The sequence below is a fragment of the Antrostomus carolinensis genome, unplaced genomic scaffold, assembly GCF_000700745.2.
Source record: "Antrostomus carolinensis isolate BGI_N321 unplaced genomic scaffold, ASM70074v2 scaffold2207, whole genome shotgun sequence".
Taxonomy (NCBI): Eukaryota; Metazoa; Chordata; class Aves; order Caprimulgiformes; family Caprimulgidae; genus Antrostomus; species Antrostomus carolinensis.
Window position 1 is genome coordinate 50,737 of NW_010326428.1, and position 16,323 is coordinate 67,059.

Consider the following 16,323-nt stretch of genomic DNA (forward strand, 5'->3'; position numbering starts at 1 on the left):
CCCCAGTGCAGAGCAGAGCGGGACGATCCCCTCCCTGGCCCGGCTCGCAGTGCAGTGCTGGGTGCCCCCAGGACACGGGTGTCCCTCTTGGCTGCCAGGACACACTGTTGGCTCATGTTCAACTTGCCATGGACCAGAACCCCCAGGTCCCTCTCTCAGGACTACTCTCCAGCCTCTCCTTCCCCAGGCTGGGTGTGTGTCCAGGGTGGCCGTGTCCCAAGTGCCAGATCTGGCACTTGCCCTTGTTCAAATTCACACAGTTGGTGATTGCCCAGCTCTCTAATTTATCCAGATCTCTGCAGGGCCTCTCTGCCCTTGAGTGTCCACAGCTGCTCTCAATTTGGTGTCACGGGGAGCTGGTATGAGTATGTATGTGTTTACCTTGTAAAAAATGTTCATCAGAATGCTTGCTGAAAAGCTACTGTTGCAATTTTTTCTTGTCTCAAACAGGGTGTTGAGAGCATTGAGCAGGTTGCCCACCTGTGCCAATCTGAAACGGAGGAAGTCAGGAATGCAGCCAGGGAAACGACGATCTCCTTTGGTAAGTCTTTCGTACAACTTGAAAATACAGATTCTGAAAAAGCGATGTGAAATAGGGCAGAAGCAGAAGTTCAGCCTGAGCACGTCTAGGACAATGGTTGTTTAATGAACAGCTGTTTTGTACCATTAAGATAAACTTGGTACCACATATAATAACCAAAGGCTCCCATTAAAGTTTGTAGAACCAGATCAAGGAGATTTCTGTAGGATAAAGTGCTTTAAAAACCGCTAAACTTTTAAAAAGGTGGCAGATAAGTACTGAAAGTGCTGACAGTGCTGCTGGAGCACTTAGGAGTAGTACTGGCATCAGCAATTTTCTCCTTCTAGATTCTGTAAGAACATTTGAACCTGACAGATCACAATAAAGTCTCTTCTAAGCTCTGAGATTAGCTAAGATGATTTAGAGACCTTTAGTGTATCAGAACAACAAGAGACTCTTTGGACCTGCTAATCTCTTCTAGCCACCTAAAAACTAACTGTAGTTACTTCTAATTTTGATGTTCTATCCTTCTTCAGATGGTTCCACGCTGAATGCTGGAGGGGTAAAGAGTACAAGCAAAATGGTTTTATATTGGTTCATTATCTGTCACTTCACCTGAACTCAGATCACCAGTGGAGCTGATGAACTGTCAGTGCTCCCAGTTTGCTGCTGCCCAGGTGTTTGTACTGAGGGCACAGGAGAGCTGCCTGGGCTCAATTCCTTAATGCCCAGTGGCTGGAGGGGATGCCCAGTTATCTAGGGGACAGTAATTTCCCTGTTCTGTTCTTCCTAAAAATACTTCACGTTTGGTTCTGGGGATCTCCAGCCTTGCTTCACAGAAACACTCAGACTCACATGTATTGCAAAACAAGTTTTCCAACTGCCATGTTCCAAATCGTTGCTCATGTGACAATGGTTACAAAAGGCCTGATTTGCTATGTGGCCTCTAGCAGTTTTGGGAAAACTATTCCCTTAGAGATGTGTTTGTCACTGCTGAGATTTCATGTTGGCTCTGAACAAGGTCACAACAGAAGTATTTCTAGAGCATCACTTTTCTCAGGGTGTTTCAAACTGCTTTCCCTTCCTCAGCATGGGCTGTATCTTCTCTTTCCCCATAGGTGAAAAGGGACGGCAAGCCTTTGAGAAAATGGACAGGATTTGCTGTGAATTAAGAGAAACTGCACAACAAGAGGCTGAAATTGAAATCACAGTGTTTTAGTGGAATATGAGGAGCTGAATCACACTGTCCTCACAGCCACATCTGGGTACCTGAAGATTTCCAGTTGTTTATCAGGGTCTGGTTTACTCGTGCCCTGCTGTGTACGTGCTGCACACTGACAGAGCACAGGCTTGTTTCTGAGGGGGGGGTTTGCAGTCTGCACCAAGCAGACTGGGAAATACCAAGTGCCAGACAAATACAAACCAGGATCTCTTAACAGATGGAACCAGATGGTCACTTGAGTTAAAATCCCCATCTCACTGGAATTATCTGCCCCTGCTCAAACTGTAAGCTGAATATGATCTGTTTTCCCATAAAGTGTTTTATTAATTTGGTATTTTTCAAAAAGGAGAGAAATAATTGTTCTCTAAGAGTCCATCTAGAAGCTAGCAGATAACAGATCATTTACATCACCTGCCATATACATTAGAAAAACCTTGCAGCATTGCTTGGTGGTTGCCTTTTCTTGTACAGTTTAGTTGCAGAAGGAAGGCTCGTTACTTCAAAAGCCAATTTCTCCAGAACCACTGCAACTTAGGCCAGGTTCAAGCAAGGGCTGACCAGGATGGGCAAGTGCATGTCCTCAGCAGGTCAGAGCAGGAAGGTGTGTATATGTGTTGTGTTTGCCATGTGCAGGTCTGACTGACATATGGACAGCTCTGTATAAATTGTTTTGTTGGTTGGTTTGTTGTTTTTTTTTTTTAAATTATTCATTTAGTCATAGATCAGGATTTCTCATAATCACACCCCCATTGTCAGGCTCCTTACTGAACACTTTTTTAACTTAGTGGAGGGTAGCCATAAAGAGAAGCCTGGCTTTCAGGTGAAATACTTGAAAGGGTTGGGCTTGTGTGTATATGTATTTTATATATATATATAAAACTTTTCTATTCAGTATTTATTTGTTGGATTTTTGTACTGTTTTCTAAAATTCTAATAAAACATTTGACTCAAGTTCCTGCAAGTGTTTCACAGTGATGTGCTTGCAGCATTGTGGATGGGTACAGGGCAATAACCATACTTAACTGACAGATCCCAGAGCTGGCTGGGCAGTGCCTCAAGCACCTGGTTCTGTTTTCCAGCTCTGAAATGTTCAGGATTGTGCCACTGAAATAGGCTGAGCTACTCTTCTGCTCTTGGTATTGAGTTTGAAATGCACATCTTACTGGTACAGCTGCAGGCTTTAGTGATGAGCTCTGACTCGCAGGACTGCTGAAGCTATTCCATAGCAAAGTCAAACTTAACAGGCTGCTTATCTGTGCTGTAACTCTGCTTTTAATGTACAGATTTATTTAAAAACAGGGGAAAGAAGTTCTACTTTGGTAAATTCTCTGCTTCCCCAGGTCTAGAAGGGGAAAGGGAAGCAGCTGGTGACTGGTAAGAGATGGGGCAGCCTCATCAACTTTTTCCATCAGACAACAGTCTGGGGCTGGCAGGTTCTGAGGGGCAGAGCCTGTGTTAGTACCACTTCATCAAACTACTGAAACTTCTCTTTTCAAGCACCTCTCCTCCATTTGTAGCCTTCCTTAAAAACAGAAACAGAAAGGTAAATATTTTATTCCAAACAACATGAAAATTTGACCTGCAGCTGTTGTAACATCTCTGAGATATCACAGAGAGACACAGGATACTCATTTTGCTTTCTTTTAGTGGAGTTCTGACCTACAGGTGAATTCTGACAGTAACATTTAAATAACTTTACCAAAAAAAAACCCAACACCAAATACCATGTTAACCCAGAGCTGTAAGTGGTTCAAAACAGGAGCCAGTGGCTCCAGCCCCGAGAAGACAGGAACCAATAAGACTCTTATGTACATTCTTTAAAAAAAGAATTTTATTGTTACAACTAAAATGAGAACTGAAAACTTGTATGGGAAATTGAAAAACTGTACAATTTTACTGTAACCTGTGAGGTCTTTGCAGCGGCTTACACAAAAGACAAGATACCTGAAAATGTATTATACCAAAACATTGAGCTTTTTTGGGTTTTTTTTTTTAAATTTTTTTAAAAAAAGTTTATTCTATGGCAATCTGTAAAAAAAGAAAGACCTGATGAGTAAATATTTGCTTAAGGCATATAGCAGAGCAGCTCACTAACTTTCTAACAGGTTTAACATGGATATTTGTCCATTTTCCAAGAACAGGTTAACCAATACACCCACTTTGAAACGCTACTGTATATACACACCCAAACTACTACATACATATACAGGACATCAGAACAAAAATGTTTACAGGTCAGTATTTAAGCCTTATGCACACCTCACTGTGCTCGGGGGCTGCTCCCCTGTCTGTCCCTGGACAGAGTAAGTTCTGGATTTGGAACAGATGAAAGAAATGGCAAAATACAGGGGCAGAAAGGGGGTGTTCACAACTTCAGCAGCTGCTGAAACTTTCTCTCATCAGAATAATCTGCAAGTGAATTATTCTGGATTTAACAGAAGGATACTTTGCTCTCCTGTCAAGCTTAAATTTAAACTATTTCCTCTTGGGAACAGTACACTATAGGTATTTTTTGTTTGTTTACTTTTTAAATGGGCCACCACTTCGGGAGCCTCCAGCTCAAAGCACACACTGTCCCGATCTTCTGAAAGAGATTTCCTCTCCCTCCTCCAGTGCAGCTCTGGAGGCAGCACAGCGTCTCCTACCCAGCAATCATGGAGCTCTTCCTTGCCTCGAGTGGCCAGTGAGGTGTGAATGGGGCTTATTAAACTCTCTGGAATGTCGGTAGGATACTTACTCAGCTGAAGTGAACCATGCTAACAACCAGGTTACACTGAGTACGCAGAAATTCAATAGGAAGTCATGCCAAGGATGAGGCGAGTACATGGTATCTGATAAACACCAAACCAGTCCATCGCCGAACGAAGAGACTTTCAGCAACGCCCTTTGAACCACAGCCACTTAATGATCAGTTCATGCAAATATAATCTGGGCACATCAGTAAGCAGAAATAGAAGTTCTTCCACCTTTCAAGCACATGGTATTTAATCAGGACACTAGAAGACTTCACATGCATTTTAATACAAATGGGCTACAAATGTTGCCTTAGAACAATGTTCTACCAGATGATGGAGGGAATAGTGGGGACAAAGCAATCACATACTGTATCTTAAATACACAGATGAGCCATTATATATTACCATTTTTCTATACTCATTTTTCATGTTTCCAATAATATAACTAAATATTGACTGATTACAACATTCCTCCTTTCAAGTACTGGTCTGACCAACAGTCTCACAGGTAAAGTATTGATTCCCAGTACTACCTGAGGATTTATTATTGTACTTTTGAAAAGCCCTTGATGCAAGCTTAACAAAACACAAAATAGAAATAACTCCCACCCACCCCCCTGCCCCGTTCACCAACTTATTCACTGAAGGAAAAGCTACACCCACAGACAGCTTTGCAACAATAAATATGGAGTGGAGAGACGTAGGTAAGATACTCCATAGCCGTGTTTGCACTGAGAATGGTGCTTAAGTGCTATAAATCTAGAAAGCCTTTAAAAAATAAAAAGAACTTGATTCCTAACACTGTTGCAACTCAGCTGTCATGGTTTAGTTTCAATCACTACAACTTCCAGTAGTGAGTTCACTACTCTCCTCGCCCCGTGACACGAGCAAAGAAATCTTTGCTATTGTTTAAGCTACTAATAATTTGGTACTAACAAGAGGAACAGCACTGACCAAGACTGCTTAGCGCAGTGCTGGCTTCCAGTCACAGTTCTACCAATGCACCCCAATCCTTATTTACAAGCACTTTACATTATTCAAGTCCTGGGCCTGTGGAACCGACCCACGACCGAGCAGAACAATGTAGACACAGCGTGACACGGGACAAAAGCACCCCTGACCCCTAGGAGAGCAACAACCCTGTCTGCAGAGGTGCAAGACTCACCCTCTTACACCACGATGTCCGATCATTGCTGAAGAGCGTTATCTTCAAGCCAAAGTAAAGCCAGTACTGTCAATCTTTGCTTTAAACAAAGCAGAACCCACAAACGCTTGCATCATAAGCCAACTGATACGTTCAGACGTCTTTTGTTGGACTTTTTCTCTCTTAAGTAAGCTGCCACAGCATTAATTGCTCTGGATTGACTGAAATGCTTTCCTGTTCACTGCCTGCCATGCCTCCGACCGAGTACGTTACCTCTCCGGCCCTCGCAGGAAGCACGCTGTTCCTTATGGAGCAGATGGAGAGTGAAACTGCATTTTACATTCCAAATGATGAGGTTTAAAGAACTGGTCCTTCTGAATGCCAACTGCACAGCTGCAAAATGCTGGTGGACGTGTTTTGGTTGAATTTCCCCTTCCTGTTTCTCTCCCTCCCCTCAACCTCTCCTAACCCAGAATATAGAAGTAAAAACAGCTTTACAAAGGATGGTGCAATGTAAATAGGCATATGTGCAAGTAGAGTGCAACAAAAGTCAAAGAGCAGATACACTTATTAAAAAAAAAAAAAAAAAGTAAAAAAAAAAAGAGCTTGACATGTTGGGATACCCTGAGCAAATGCAGAAGCCTGTTTCTATACACACATGTAAAACAGTAAGCTCTTTAAAAACAGTTATGCCAAGATTAAATATATCAATACCACAGGCACTGCCCACAACTCAGTCTTTAATGATGAAGCAAGTTAAAAAAAAAACAAAACAAAAAAACCCAAAAAACCAACCACAAACACCCCTCCCCCAACACCCTCCTTTCCAAAAAGTTTACATTCTTCAGGTATGTGGGTTTCTTTCTCTTTTTTTTTGGGAACTCATCAACGTAAGTCACGTATTTGGTTACAACACTTGGAGAGTACAAGCAAGTTTCACTTGTGCCTAGTTTTTCTGAAACACAAAAGAAAAAAACTGGCTTCTTCAAAAGGCTAAAAACAACAATGTGTTGTAATTCTATTATTGAGTTTAAAAAAAAAAAAAGGAAAGAAAAAAAAGAAAACAGACTATTTGGCATTTTCTCTGCTTACTCCTGAATATTTTAAGGCCCTGAGATTAGAATATTATGTTCTTGGGACCACAGGGCTAGATAAAACCCTAGTGCATCAATTCTCTCTTTAAGCCCTAACCAAAGTTCTGGCCTTTCAACCTAAGATCTACCTCCCCCGAGACAAGGCTCACGTGCCTCAATTCGCTTTCTTTCAGAGAAGCTTGTTACAAACCGATCGAATCGTTGGTGTTTGCTGCAGGGTGGATCTTCCTGGCACGTCCATCAGTGAAAACACACCCTGTAACAGAGATAAGCTCCTGCTGTGAGGAAAGTGAACATGCAGATATTCACTAGAAATGGCTTCCAAGTCGTCATCATGTTCTCATCATCCTCTTCCGAGTTTTCCGTCTTCATTGACTCTTCTTTGTGGGGTGAATGACACAGATTTTCACCAACAGTTCTCCTCCGAATTTCAGTGTCTTGACTAGTGCTTAAGGACAAAGAAAGAAACATTCAGTACTGGATTCTGCCTTTAGGAGAGAAGCCACGAGGACTCTACCAGAGCATGGCCTCACCCACTGAGCACCACAGACAAAGCTGAGAATCTCTTGCTATCAGGAGCTGCAGCCAGTGACAAACCAAAACCTATTGCTAATTGTTACAGTTCTGGCTGTTAAATTACAGGTTTAGAACAGAGCTTGTCATCACAAGCCATGCTGGGGAGTATTCTGTGCGCTTTAAAGAATACGCTGATGTCGTTTTAAACACCACCTACGCCTACTGCTTATCACAAATCTGCTACTTGCACCGAGACAAGTTGTGAATTAGCACAAATCAAACCTACATCCAGGTCAGGAGAACTGGTTCTGAAATCAAGCACCCACCCAGAATGTCAGAAAATGATGGACCTGTGCTTGTGCTGGCTCCTGCAGCCATAACTTAGGAAGAGCAGGTAAATGCATCGCGATAGCTTTTACTGATGGAACTGCAGATCTCTTCGCCTCTAACACTCTCTAAGTATGGTTTTGTTTCTAGATACAAGACCTGCACCCCGTTGGCAGTTACTGACACCCAAAGAGGCTCCTTAACTGAGCCAGAACTTTTATATCTGCTAAGCAACTTGTTCCAGCTGAATGCAGAAAGCAGAGCATCACCAGGCTGTGAGAACCAGAAGGGTGGCAACCGGCAGGCAGATGCTTTGCAGGGGGGTTTCCCAGACATCTGCTGACAGCTTCAGGATAGAAAAAACTCAGGAATCTTCCACACCAGACACTGTAATATCTGGGCAGGAAAATAACTGTGCTTAAGACTTCTGCTTCTTCTTCCCTCACCTCTGCCAGCACGATGTCTTTCTTCCTCCAGCCTTGCACTGTCCCACATCCTTTCACATCCGACTGCTCCTCTACTCTCTATTCCTTTCCCCTCCTACCCATCAGGTTTTGCTTTCCCCACTTCTAGACTCACTGTCCCAGACACAAGGACAAGAGTGATGATCACAAAGGAGGCCTGATCCTGCAGCAACACCACTGGTACAGAATGAGGGAGCTCGGGATTCAAATCCCAGCCTTTCCTAGTACACCTGGAACATGGCACAAGGTAGGATTTAACTTCAGCAAGGTGTCTAGTCAGCCTCTACAATCAATGAAGACAGGCAGCTCCAGAGGATGACTCAACTCCAACCTCAGACAGGGACTACAATAAATGAAATTAACTGAATCTCTGAGCTCTTTAGAGCTGGATGTCTCTGATGTTCATTTCAACGACACTGTGTAAAGTATTTCCAGGAAATCATTTATTCACTGAGAAATTCAGATTTATACAGCTAATGAGAAGGCACGAGACACTAACTTTAAATCCATACTATGGAAAATATACGTATGGAAAGCATTAGCAGGCATCTCTCATCCCAGGCAAATATTCTGGTAACAGAACTATATATCACAGAGGGAAGAAAGAGGGAGGTGCTACCATTGCAACACTTCCTTCTTTTGTAGCTAAGCTTCTATTTCTGTCCATTCCTATTTCCAAGATTTCCTTTCTTTTTAGTAAAGATGTTTTGAATTTGAGTATTTCACTTCCAGAATCTTCCCAATGAATTAAGAAAAATCCTGATCAAAAACACTGTTTCACATTGAGCAGGGAAACACTTCCATTTTATCTCCTTGCCTCCAGCAGAATTTGGAGGGAGACAACAGGTCTCAGCCTCTATTACATGAAATTAAGAGGAGGTTTATTTTGAAGAAAGGCTATTGGAAACACATCTTACTAATCTCCAGCTCTCAGAGTCACACACTCCCTCTCTGCTTCAGATAAATAAAATACACCAAGCCTGCCAGCTGCATCTGTTGAAAAAGCTCTAGCTCTGTGGACAATACTAAAACTTGGTACTTTAGTCCAGTACTTCTTTGGGATGCTGAAGATGCCGTGTTAGGAGACCATCTAGTTGGGGAACAGTACACTTTCCCTTGATCATCTCTGGGGAGTGGAGAGGTGTTGAGGTTTTTTGGATTTTTTTTTTGTTTTTTGGGGTTTTTTTGTTCTGTGTGGCATTCATTTGGTTGTTCTGAATAAAATCAGTTAACAGCAGGATGTCAGCACCACCATGGCATGGGGATTTCAACCACTGATACACCAGGACTGACATCTAGTGGTTACACAGGCAGGAACCTTGGCTCCTCCGCATTTCTGCACATTTATAAGTCCTCACAGTTTAGGTTACGATGACGGGTAGAAAAGTTCTCTGTTCATGAGCCCCTTCTGTATCTTTCATCAAAAGTAGCTTTGCTTGCAATTAATTTCACATTTCTAAGTGTGGCTAAAGCTAGTCAGCCTAGTTTTCAGCTACATGAGTAATGCAGCCTCTAAGTAGAGAAAGAGCTCCTCTGTAACTTAACATATACTGCATATAAATCAAGACTAAACCACCTCATTATGCTGTCACTTCTTCTTTTACTCTAGCAGGATCCCGTAAGAGGCCCTAGCTTATGTGTGAAGTTAAAAGGACGTGAGCGTAAGGCCTTTACTGAAAAGATTTGGGGTTGGAACTGCTATTACACTAACTTGCTCAAGGTCTGTTCAGGCCCTTCTGTATGAAATGTCATTTATGAGCAAATGTCCCACAACCTCTCAACACCATAAGACAACTGGACAGTCTTCCTGGGGCAGTTAGAAGTGGGAAACTAAATGAATTACCTGTCTGTGAGCAGTGGAACAGATGAACAAGCTGTGCCGTCCGGAACTGTCTCTTCCACAGTGCTGACCGAACATCTCATCTCTTCCTCTACTACTTGATGTTTAGGAAAGAATTCGGCGTGTTCATGCATCCTTCCGTTGTGCATTTCTGAGGTTCGCTTTGGTGGCCTGGGAGGTGGTGGAGTATGTTCAGGTGGAGGGTCCAGGTCTTCGTTGGAGAGCTCTTTCCACTGTTCCTTCAGGAAGGAAAAGCCCTATTAAGCTTTTCTCTATTTCTTTTATGGAAGCAACTATTACTTTTGACTTTACAGTGGCAGGGTCTTTACCTTTTCATTTATTGTTAGAGTGGCTGTTCATTTGCATTGAAAACAAAGGGGGGGTGGGGAGAAAGAGAGGGACACAAGAACTGCAAACCTGAGCTACACCCAGTACACAGAAGACATCCACTATAAATGAGGAAATCTTAATCTACTTCTGGAAAATTGAAATAGCACAAAATAGAATCCGTGTTGCAAGAGTTCTGCTTACCATAAAACAAACTTATAAGATTTAATCATAATAATAATTAAACTTCTGGCATATTAGAAAATTTTTATTATCTGAAATGAAAGACAAGGCTGATGCAGCCAGTCTAGACCCCAATTACAGTGCTGAAAAGTACACAAAGGCCACCTGTTATAGGTCCTTTTCTGAAGGCTCTTACATACAACACTTTAGATTGCAACAGATCATAAAGCACTGTCTTTAAGAACCCCATAAAAATTATTTAAGCCAAAGCAAACATAAAATTTAAAGTTTCTCTTCTGTCCATCCCACATATTTCCTATATTTCCAGTTAAAATGGAGCTGCAGCTCACTACATTAGCCTGTGCAGGCAATAGTACTCACTTGCACTGAAGCATCTCCCATAATGAATTTTGCCCCTTCAATAACAGCTAAGTAGGAGAAACGGAGCTGATCTGCTGTCTGTATGAGCCCCATCCTGTACTTCCGCATTTCTAGGAGAACCTGTTTAACGTCCACAGAAGAAGGATCTTTCCGTTTGTCCATCTGAAGATAAAAATTTGAAACATGCTTTATGCTCTGATGAGATTCAATACAATGACTCATTTTGTAGTATGGCCTTCAGACTACTCTCCACATTACAGAATTAATAAACTAATGAAAAACTGGTATCAGCAGCTATTTATTGGGTCTCTAAAATGGGCTTCCAACATGCTGGACACATTCCCCTTTTTTTGTCTTTCTTGTTTTGAAAATATAACTAGGAAAAAAAAAAAAAAGGACATTTTAACCTAGACCTGACTTCTGTGTACCAGCTGCTCCCACACAGTGACAAAGTAAAGCCAAGGGAACTCCAGTTTTATCTTAAAATCAGGACAATGTCCCCCTGCCTACAGGCGAAGTTGACTCTGTAAAAGGAAACACATTAGATTTATTTTGCATTGTTTCAGGATAGTTCACACTCCTACTTAGCAGACATCTAGTGGGTTTTTTTCTTAACCACAGGGCAAAGCCTATCTTTGGAAATCACTAAAAACAACAGACTTTTCTTCCCCAGACTCAAAATGGCCAGTTAAGAACAAGATCTGCCTTGGAACACAATCCCAAACCAGAATATGAGTAAGAAAAGGGGAAACAGCAGGCAACAATACTTCACAGAACACACCACAGCTCTCTGTAAGCCTACAACAAAACATTCTTCAAAATAACTCTACAGAAATAGTGGATCATCTGGAATAATCAGTTCTTACCAGTAGAAGACACGTATCAACCAAACAAAAAGTTCCCGATCTGCCGATTCCTGCACTGCAGTGCACCACAACGGGTCCGTGCTCAGGGTTCAGTGAGCCAGATTCTCTCACTTTGAACAGGAAATTGAGGAATGAAGCAGGTGACTCCGGGACACCAAAGTCAGGCCATGTAGTATAATGAAAGTGCAGAATCTCTCTAGTTTCCTGTGTCTGTCAAAACAGCATTTAGGAAGTCTTTCAGCGTGGATAACCGAGTCAGAAGTATTCAAAGCACAGTTCTCCACAACAATGTTCTAATCAGCAAATACAATTCCTCGCTCATTTTCCTAGCAAATGGGCACTTGCATATTTAGACACACAGCTTTAGATATGAGACATTTTTACCTTTAGATCAATTTCAAATTTATGCCTTTGGAGCAATTTTAGCTGCTTCCTTTGAAAATAACTCTGACTTACACGGAATAGAGGCATGTGCCTGCTCAGCTTTGTACGCTGCTCAGACTACACTGCTTCTGCTATGCCTTTAGGACAGCTTAAACTCAAGTGACAAAGTTCCACCAGTATGAGGGAGCTTTTATAGTTGCTCAGCTACCAAACTAATTACAAATAATTACCTCTTGTTGTGTAGTCTCCACTTTGAGCAAAGGAAGCTGGGTAAGTACATTTACTTATTTGTAACGTGGATTAGTTTTATCAGCACCGTTCAAATGCTTGTATGGCCACAAGACAGCCAGCACCACTGCCTTCCAATTCCTAATGATGGAATAACATTCAAGATTTCTCAAAATGAAGTACCTGGAGTTACAGAAGCCCTTTACACTTTCTGCAGACAAAGACCTTACAGCATCACAGCTCTTCCTTTACAGGTTTGTTCCCAACCTAAAAACTTTCTTCCAAGACTACTAAACCACTGGTGCTCACATCCTCCCAGAGTGCTGAGCTACCACCATCAAACACGTCTACAGCAGACATCACCACTAACACACACCACAAACTACATCAACTAAATCCTTACTCAGGCATAATTTAGTCAAATTGGTATCTGCTGGCTCACATTTCCTGGCAGGATGAAGCAAGCAAGATGCTAACAGATGAGCAAAGGAATAACTCTTGTCTTCCAGCAGTGAGCAGTATGAGGACAGAACAGACCTCAGGCTAGCACGTCACAACATACACACCTAGCTCAGCACCATCGAGGACCTCAGCCATCATCTTCAGTGACCTGCATTCAGTGAAAGTTAACGGTGTTCATCCTTAGCCAGCCTCCCCAAGGAGCTTGATTAGCTCTCACTGCTCTAATACAGGGCAGCATTGAAGAGGAAAGGAAGGGTGGGAAATGGCATGTAGACTTTTATTTTTGTATTGTGCAAAAGGGGAGGAAAAAAAAAGAAAGAAAGAAAAAAAAAAAGAGTTATTTCTCTTAAAGCTAGTGGCCTGATCCTTGTACTGAGCTCCACACAGCTCTGATCCTTGTCCTGAGCTCCTTACAGCTCACTGCAGGACCAGAGTGAAAAGAGCTCCTGCTTCCTGATGAAGCCCATCAATGCAAAACCTGAAGATTTAAGCCAAAATCTAAAAATAAACCTTAGAACAAGACACAGGCAAACAGGTTGCTTAAGTGACAGGAAAAGCAATTATTTCAGCTATAACACAACAGCACTAGAACATCTGCTAAGTGATTTTATAAAGGGTAGTGACAAACTAACCTTCTCACTCAGCGTGTGTCCAAGACATGAAAACAACTCTAGTTTTCCCAGATACATTTCATAAATACTTAAGAATTCCATTTCCACAAGACACAAACTAGAGGCTGAAGAGCAATCTCATGCAGAACTGCCAATTCCCAAACAAACTCTGCTACAATTTGTGACCATCTTTTTCAAGACCTTGTTGCTGAGGAGATGAACCTCACCTCAGAGAGACTGAGGACTCTGACTGGTACTAGTTTCTGTACTTACTGTAAGGTTTTCCAATTCTAATTGTCGCACTGTGTAATATGATTTTATATCTTCAGATATCAGTGTTAGCTTCAAGTTTGTATCTTCAAAAAACATTTCTTTCTCCTCTTTCCGTGGCCAGTACTGTGCACACTTTATCTAAAAAAAAAAAAAACAGGAGACATTTAAATGTCATTTAGGTTTGTGTAAAAGGCAAAAAATAAACATCCTAAAATAGAACATTTTGTTATGAGACAATTTCTTCATCTGCTTAGTGTGTGAAGAGCATCAGTCTTCCTTTATGGTGCAGAACTGCATCTTCACTGAATCTTTTGCATAAGTCAAATTATTTTGACCCTGACTGAACTCATGAAAATATCTAAGGATTGAGGACAGGTTTGTTTAGGTAGAGCTCTCTTTCTCCTACGTGTAAGTTGAAAGAGAGTGAAGCTATGGAATCCAATCAGAACCACCAAAGCCATTATTTATTTTAGCTTATGTTGGAATAAACAAACAAACAAAATTTAACTGTCTAGGTATAAAAGCTCTTACAACACTCTGCCAAAAACCAAATTTGAGTCTACTGTGCATTTATTTATTATCCTCATGTTAAGTATTTAAATTTCAAAATAAAAGACAGATGTTAACAAGAGCAGAACATACTATGAAAAACTATTATGAATTCCATGAATGAGCTACACATAGAGAATTACAACATTGCTAATTGCCAGCGTAACATCAGATGAGATTTTGGGTTACTTCATTCACTCACCAACAAAAATAAAAATAGCAGTGAGATAATTTTGATTTTACATGGCACAGTTGAAAAGGAAAGTGCCAAACAAGAAAAACCTGCATTCAGCAAACATTCCCACTACCTGCTTCTGACTGAATTTCAATTTTCTTAGTAAACTTTCCCACAGAGCCTAGTGTTGCAAAGAACTGCTACATGCCAGAACCTTCAATGAGTCAACCATACAGAAAAGCAGCACATTTTGCACTGTGCAGGAAAAAACTGAAACTAAAGAAACTCATCAGCAACACCAGCAGAAAAGGCTGCAACCAAGTTTCTGACAGTTAAATCTAAGGATCTTGTGACTGGGAGAACTGGCCTGCTACCTCTGCCACCACCCAATGCTCCTCTGAAATGGGATTGTGACCATCATTTGCGCAGACCTAAACATGCAATAAGAATGGGCTGTTGGACATGGCTAATGCCTCTTTTATTAAAGTGCAAATAAGAGAGCTTTAAAGTTGAAGCGGAAGAACGATGAAAACAGAATAGCATTCTCAAGACTAAGATGATTTCTGACAGCATTTTAATAAATAAGAAAACCCTTCAGTATTTCTTTCATAGGTAGACTAACACTAGTTTTGCTCAAACTAATTCTAGTTTTTATTCAAAATATATCCTCTGGTTTATCAGGGTGTAGAATGCAGTGATAATTTTCTGCACTTTTTTTTTTTTATTAATATTAAAGAGACAGCAGCTGGCTTTGTATCTAATTTCTCTATCAAATGTGTCTGCAAACAATATTTTGGTGTGCTCCACTGTAGGTCCCCCAGTGCTGTTTGCTGAGAAGCGTAAGCAGGCTGCCCTAAGGGATCCAACAATTCATTTTGTTCAAAACTACTGGCAGTGCAGAGAACGAGTAGGAACGGTTGCAAATGAAAAAATTATTGAAAAATATGGCTACTGCATCTCTTTTAAGATTAAATTTCACTTACACTCCAAAAAAAGCAAAACACTCACAAATCAAGACTGCAGTTTATTAAAACACACTCACTGCACAAGAATTTTCCTGATTATTGGGAATTCTTTCCTGATTATGCAAAAGCATGTACCACCCAGTTACCACTGGTGGATCCCCAACATACCCCCTACTCCTTCCCCAAAGTGTTTTTATATTGACTGCACTGTAACATTCACCTTTAAATTGTGCATTTCTATCAGTCTTTAAAATTGCTTTGGTCTCAAATTTGCACAGTTGCCAAGTCCACGTTAAGGATGGCAGCTCTGGAATTAGCATACAGGCAGAACTCTGACCCATAGATGAAAACCATGCCTGATGGTTCCTGCCTTCTCCACCATCAGAAAGGTTGAGGCATGCCCTTCTCAAGACAGCAGCTACTCCATGTGCCAGAGGAACCAAAACTTTGTATCTATCTGAAGGTAAATTACTTAAAATAACCCCAATTGTTTGTTCATCTATTGTTCCCTTCATCTTCTGCCTCTCTTGTCTAATGTAAACTTCCTAAAAGGTCTGAACAGAACTCAGCCCATCACACTTGTCCTAGCAAGAAAAGCACTGGCTGAACAGCTGGTCCCACATCACCCAGAAGATTATTGCTTAAGGCAGATACCAGGGAAAGTACTTCCAATCATAACCACATTCTCCTCGTACCTCTACTGACTTCTGTAAAACAATGACACTGGTGGACAAACAACGTGCCTTGGTGGTACATTTAATAATCAGAGCTCTTATTATGTGAAGGAAACCTGGAATCCAGGCACCTCTATAACTACTTCAAAACCATTCTGTAGTGCTTGTGAATGAACACTTGGTGTAAATGACCTTTGAGAGATGCACTCTGTGTACACTGAAAAGAACTACACTCAGATACCTAGGTTAGCACTAGAGACCAAATACTCATTTGTGCAGAGCGTCATGTTGTGTTCACACCTGATTTCAGCCAAATTCAGAAGAAATTAGGACCTACAATTAAAAACTGAATAATTTTCTGGCTGCACTAAGATCAGTTCAGC

The 16,323-nt window shown here is 41.3% G+C and overlaps 2 protein-coding genes across 2 annotated transcripts in view; one reads left to right on the forward strand and one right to left on the reverse strand.

Moving 5' to 3' along the window:
* RIPOR3 (RIPOR family member 3) overlaps positions 1–1,739 on the forward strand; it is a 31,437-nt gene extending 29,698 nt beyond the window's left edge. The window contains exons 21-22 of the mRNA XM_029085855.1: positions 451–541; positions 1,639–1,739. Coding sequence (XP_028941688.1) covers positions 451–541; positions 1,639–1,739 — 192 coding nt within the window. The remainder of the gene's footprint in view (positions 1–450; positions 542–1,638) is intronic.
* A 4,703-nt stretch (positions 1,740–6,442) lies between these two features.
* Positions 6,443–16,323, reverse strand: part of PTPN1 (protein tyrosine phosphatase non-receptor type 1) — a 13,557-nt gene continuing 3,676 nt past the window's right edge. Inside the window, exons 4-8 of the mRNA XM_010171557.2 lie at positions 13,578–13,715; positions 11,620–11,829; positions 10,754–10,915; positions 9,866–10,101; positions 6,443–7,163 (exon numbers count right to left, since the gene is read on the reverse strand). Coding sequence (XP_010169859.1) covers positions 6,956–7,163; positions 9,866–10,101; positions 10,754–10,915; positions 11,620–11,829; positions 13,578–13,715 — 954 coding nt within the window. The 3' untranslated portion in view covers positions 6,443–6,955. The remainder of the gene's footprint in view (positions 7,164–9,865; positions 10,102–10,753; positions 10,916–11,619; positions 11,830–13,577; positions 13,716–16,323) is intronic.